Here is a 6,361-nt window from a genome sequence, read left to right as displayed (position 1 = left end):
CCCGGGTTGAGGGCTTGATCCCCAGTGTGGGATGTGCAGGAGGCAGCTGATCAATGATTCTCTCTCATTACTGATGTTTTTCTCTCTTCCTAGAACAAATAAAAATATATTTTTATCTATTCTCTTAGGTCCCAGCCAATATTCTCTCTGTTTACTCTGTTATTCCTGGCTTATCTAGGTTTCTAGATACAAATGTGATTTTTATCTATGATTTTAAAATCATGCATTCATGATCTATAAAGCCATATTGTTAAAAAACAACAACAATTGAACAGTATTTATAGTAGTACTTACAATTTCACATTCCTTACATGTGTGTCCATGCAATTTTCTTCTCTCTTCTTTTTTCCGAACCACTTCAATATGAGGAAAATTTTGTAAGCTAGTCTCTCTGGGGGGAAAAATAAAGTTTAAAATTAATCCATTTGTCATTACAAAGATCTTTGGTTTAGGTTTTAAATTAACAAAGGTGAGAGAGCCCAGGGGAAGAAATAATCCCAAAACATAAATTCATTTTATTTGAAATGTTTATTTAATATGTCAAAAACCCAAATACTTCTTCATTCATTCTTCAGTAAATATTAACTGCCTACTATATGTGAGGTATTTTTATGGATATTTTTCTCTGAAAAAGTTAACTATTCCTCTTTTTGTCCCCGAATGGCTGAAAATAATAGATTAGGAGATGAAATATAAAATAGCCTAAATAAAAAGGAATACTTCCCTAGTTGGGTGGGTCAGGTGGTTGGAGTTTTGTCCCATACAGCAAAAGGTGATGGGTTTAATTCCTGGTCAGGATACTTACCTAAGTTTCGGGTTCCCATTCCTGGTTGGGGTGCATTTGGGAGGCAACCAATCAATGCTTCTCTCTCTCTCTCTCTCTCTCTCTCTCATCAATAAAAAAACATCCTCAGGTGAGGATTAAACAAACAAAAAAGAATACTGTATTATTAAACTAAGGAATATCATAACCAAGAAAGAGAATACTGCCTCTGTTAACTTGGTTTTCTAGTACTAAGAACCTATATTTCAGGGCTAACCTACTCCCTGCTAAAGAACAGATTCATCTACAGACAGTCCTCGGGTTATGTCGGACTCGACTTACGTCGTTTTGTGGTTACATCGCCATCTCCCATAAAAAAAAAAAAGTCCCGTCATTTCGACGTATGTACATATGTGCTTTATGTTTTTTATTTATTTGCCATAAGTAAAGGTCAGGAATTGTTCTTTCTTTTAAATTTTGTTTACTGTCTCACTTCATTACTGTGTATGTGCTCCACGTGAGTGATGTAGGTGCTTATGTAGGTGGGTTCCGGCTTATGGCGAAAATCGCGTTAAGTCGCACCCTAGGAATGGATCTCCGACATAACCCAAGGACCTACTGTATTTGTATTTGCTGTTTGCTCCAAAAGTTCGTTATGCTGCTTCCATCTACCCTAAATTCTTCAAAATATTAGGCAAAATTATCATTTATATTTGTTATTAAATGGATCAAATCCTATTGTTAACCACTGGAAACCTAGGAAGTTAGGTCAAAGCCACTTAGGTATGGATTAAAGAGGTACTTTGGGAAGAAAAACTCAAAGGTTAGAGCAACGGTTCTCAACCTGTGGGTCGTGACCCCTTTGGCGGTCGAACGACCCTTTCACAGGGGTCACCTAAGACTATCTTGTGTATCAGATATTTACATTATGATTCATAACAGTAGCAACATTACAGTTATGAAGTAGCAACGAAAATAATGTTATGGTTGGGTCACAATATGAGGAACTGTATTTAAAGGGCCAGAAGGTTGAGAACCACTGCGTTAGGAGCTCTAAGGCTTCAACATGAACTCGGGAGTGGGGAGGAGACACAATTCAATCCATTGTAACATCCTTGCCAACACTTACTATTTTCCATTCTTATAAAAATAACCATCCTAGAGGTCTGAAGTGGTATCTGACTGTAGTTTTCATGTACATTTCCTGAATGACTAACGATGTTGAGCATCTTTTCATGTGCTTATTGGTTGTTTTTATATCTTCTTTAGTAAAATGCCTTAAGTTCTTGGACCACTTTTTAATTGGTTTGGTTGGTTGGTTGGTGATGATTTGTAGGAGTTTTTTTTATATAAACTGGATATGAAATCCTTACCAGATAAATGATTCGCAGCAGTGAGTCAACTAGTAAACTGGCACCTGTAGTAGACATCAAAGCATCACCTAAAAGGTTACTGAGCTGGTTGTCCCTGACATAACACAACCCATCTTTTCCCAGGGTTTGCTAGTATTTTCAGTGGGGAAAGGAACCACATTAACTCTGTCTGAGACTGTTACAGCGCTCCTATCCTATACCTTTATCCACCACCTGTATCTCCAGATATCTAATGGTTTCAGAATAAATAAAACTACTCATGTATTTTTTAAAAAGTGGTGAACCTATAGCATGAAACATCTGAAATGCCAGTCTCTGCAAGCTTACCTCTAGGAATTATCCCAAAGATACACAGGCGAAAATTTGGAAAGAGAATGTACAAGGCTATTCATTGCAGCACTATGCACACCAGCATAATTATGAGCAATCCAAGCAACCATGCTATGGAATAAACTATGGTACAGTCAGTGAGGTACTAGGAAACTAAAAAATAAATGAGGAAAGCACTATATACTAAGATGAGTGATTTAAATGAAAAAAAGTAGAGAAAAGCATATATAGTATTCTACCATTTGTTTAAGGGGAGAGAGAGTGCAGCTACCAATATCCTGATAGGTATGTAGATAAAACTTGGTTTTATTTTGTAAAATGGATGAAAAACCATACATTTTAAACAAATGGTTATCTTTTTTTATTTTTTACAATGATTACCTTTAGAGATAGGGAGCTAAATGGGTGAAGCTAACAGATAAGAAGTTGGACTTATTTGAATATACCTTGTTTTATAGCATCTGGCACCATGTACATAATTTGCCTTATTTAAAAAATAAAGATATAAAAAGACACAAATAAGTCTTAAATCGTTTTCCTAAACCATATTATTGGTGACGGTCAGTATTACTCTGAGATTGCTTTGTGTATGCATTGTGGAATAAAGTTAAATGAGAAATGTTGTTCCAAGAAGTGGAATTTTTAGGTGGGAAAGTAGGTACAGATGTGACACAGGAGATTATGTAAAAATCCTGTAGTCCTAAACTTGAATTGGAGCTATCAGTATAAACAAGTAGTTCATTTTAAAAAACAAAATGAAACAAAAACTTTATTTTTAACTTTGTTCACCTAAAAGGTCTAGAAACAATGACTAGCAGCTGCAACAAACAACCCTAGTGGTAAACTGTGGCCTAAGTCTCATTTCTCACTGAAACAAAACAAAAAAACAACCTACGGCTCTGGGAGACATGATAGATGCTAGGCCTATGACAGGAAGTACACAGGGAGATCTATCACACCAGAAGCAAGGAAGCTGAAAGATTACAAGGGTAGTATCCAAAGAGGCTTCCACGAGACAAAGATGGTTTTGCCAGTTTCAGTACCAAGGAGGATAATAAACTGCAATGGACTAAAGCATCAAGTATATCTAAATCCATGAATGTGTAATGATAAATTTAAAACAAAAAACTCCCTAGTTATATTTGAGATACTAGGAAACTATTTATTTGAAAAACTGGTAAATAAAAAGAATAACTTAACCACAAAATGACAGCATTTATCTATTAGAGTCTTACAGGCATCAATCAAAATTTATCTTGGTCTGTCTGATTTCTAAAATTCTTGACAAAAATAAAAGTGTAAGGAATTAACTTTGCTTACTAAGTGACTCAATTTTCCAAATTCATAACTTTAAGGGGAAAAAACACAAAATAATTTGGGATGAATTACTATGCCTTAATGTACTTCTAAAAAGAATAGTACATGACTGAAAGTTTCAGAATTTAGCAGAATGTAGCAATATGGTTCAAAGCAAAATTAACTTGCTTTGAAGGTTTAAAACTCCTTATAAAATAATTCTGAAGCACAATCCAAGGTTTCCCACCTAAAGTCTTACACTATGTAAAAGTTACAGTATACAATTAAAAAAATTCCCAAAGTTCAAATAAACTTCATAATAAAATAAAATATGAATATTTGTTATAATAAAATAGAGAAAATAACTATCACCATTGTAAAAAAGAAAGGGTAGTGGTGGTAAATTTTCCTTATTTGTAAAATTTGTCATTTTTGTAAAGCTTGAGTTCCAGTTTTGTTAGGGCCATAAATTAAATGAAACACATTGTTTTTTAACCAAAGTAGCAATTTTACAGTTCAGAGAGGTTCTGACAAAGAACGCCGTTAACACTTTCAATCACATTGGTGGCATTAAGACCAACTTACCTTTCATCATCTTTAAAATATGGCTCCACAAATGCTTTCTGTGTGATTTTATTTTGTTTGTCACCACGAGCTATAAACAAAAGAAGCATACCACAAACTGAATACAAAATTACTAAAATAATTTGCTTTTTGGGGGGAGGAAAAAAAAGACTTATTAAAACCTCCATTTTCATTGGGTTTAATACTCTCTAGACCCCTGGTCAAAATTTTTTATAACGAATTTTCCCCTTTTTCTTCTGCATGATAAGCAAAGTGCAAATTATGTCACCTCAAAATTACTACTAGCCCAGCTGCAGTGGCTCAGTGGTTGAGCATAGACCTATGAATCAGGAGGTCATGATTCGATTCCCTGTCAGGGCACATGCCCGAGTTGTGGGATCAGTCGATTGAAGATTCTCTATCATCAGTGATGTTTCCTCTCCCTTGGGGGTTAGGGAGTGTGCAGGAGGCAGCCAGTCGAAGATTCTCTATCATCATTGATGTTTCTCTCCTCTCCCTTCTCGGAAATCAATAAAAAAATATTTAAAAATTTACTACTAAAGAGATAAAATCATATCTATGAAAGTATCTTAGATTTAAAAACTATGTATAAAAGTCTCTACAAACAAAGAAGACAAACTAAAAGAAAAAAAGAAAAAAGTCTCTATAGATAATCTTTTATAAAAGGACTAGAGGCCCAGTGCACGAAATTCATGCATGGGGTCGGGTTCCTCAGCCTGGCCTGCATCCTCTCCAATCTGGGACATCCCTCTCGCAATCCAGGACCACTGGCTCCTAACCACTTGCCTGTCTGTCTGATCACCCCTAACTACCTCTGCCTGCTGGCTGATTGCCCCTTAACTGCCCTCCCCTGCTGGCCTGATTGCCCCCTAAATGCTCTCCCCTGCCAGCCTGATTGCCCCCTAACTGCTTTTTCCTGCCATCCTGATCGAAATGCTCCTGCTCTCCCCTGCCAGCCTGATTGCCCCTAACTGCCTCTGCCTTGGCCTCTGCCACTGTGGCTTTGTCCAGAAGGACGTCTGGAAGATGTCTGGTCTAATTAGCATACTACCCTTTTATTAGTATAGATTTTAGACTTTAAAAGAACTACTTTGATTATCACTGGACACCAAACAACAAGACATCTTTGAATATGTTTCACTTATTTGTCCTATTGATTGTTATAATGTGTTTTTAAGGTAGATTATAACTAAGAAATAGATAAAAAATTTTTATCAGAAAATTGAATAAAAACTAGAATTATAGTTCATGGTCCTGAATCCCAAGTTATCTAGACTCAAACAGCCAACTCCTATCATCTATTCAAATAATCAAAATTTACTAAGCAGCCTGACCGGCATAGCTCAGCGGTTGAGCGTTGACCTATGAAACAGGAGGTCATGATTCAATCCCCGGTCAAGGGCACATGCCTGGGTTGCAGGCTCAATCCCCAGTGTGGGGTGTGCAGGAGGCAGCCGATGAAGGATTCTCTCTCATCATTGATGTTTCTATCTCTCCCTCTCCCTTCCTCTCTAAAATCAATAAAAATATATATTTTTAAAAAGTGAAGTGGCCTAGTGAGAACGGGGAACCTGTGCTCTGAGCACAGGAAGGACAAACCTGCAGCCACTCATGTGGGCCCAGACCTGCCCCGCCTTCCATGTGTGTCTTGATCCACAAACTTCGATACAGGCAAGATCTCTGCTTCGCGTAAACATGGTTACATCTGATCCTTGTTCTTAGCGCAAAAAATATTTATAGCCTGTCTTTAAATTTGGCTATTTTTATTACCAAAAGTTTTTATTACCAAAAGTTCATATAAAATAGTAAGAAAAGCATCAGAAAACCAAGAGATACATAGGCTAAGGACCCAACAGGCAATTCACAACGAGAAAATATAAATGGTAAGCAAACATAGAGAAAGAGTCATACTTCCTACTGACTGATGCAAATTAGTGCAGAGGGGTGTGGGGTTTTTTGGTTTTGTCTTTATTTTTCTTTCGTTTTTAAAATATATTTTATTAATTTCTTTACA

The 6,361-nt window shown here is 36.4% G+C and overlaps 1 protein-coding gene across 7 annotated transcripts in view; it reads right to left on the bottom strand.

Annotated features, from left to right (window-relative positions):
• The window catches only part of RBBP8 (retinoblastoma binding protein 8), a 92,541-nt gene that overhangs the window by 3,067 nt on the left and 83,113 nt on the right, over positions 1-6,361 (bottom strand). For all 7 annotated transcript variants that reach the window (XM_006761884.2, XM_015562723.1, XM_015562722.1 and 4 more), the window contains 2 exons: positions 4,348-4,417; positions 295-391 (listed from right to left, as the gene is read on the bottom strand). In XM_006761884.2, coding sequence (XP_006761947.1) covers positions 295-391; positions 4,348-4,417 — 167 coding nt within the window. The remainder of the gene's footprint in view (positions 1-294; positions 392-4,347; positions 4,418-6,361) is intronic.

The sequence above is a fragment of the Myotis davidii genome, unplaced genomic scaffold, assembly GCF_000327345.1.
Source record: "Myotis davidii unplaced genomic scaffold, ASM32734v1 scaffold96, whole genome shotgun sequence".
NCBI lineage: Eukaryota > Metazoa > Chordata > Mammalia > Chiroptera > Vespertilionidae > Myotis > Myotis davidii.
This window is presented reverse-complemented; position numbering and strand designations above follow the sequence as displayed.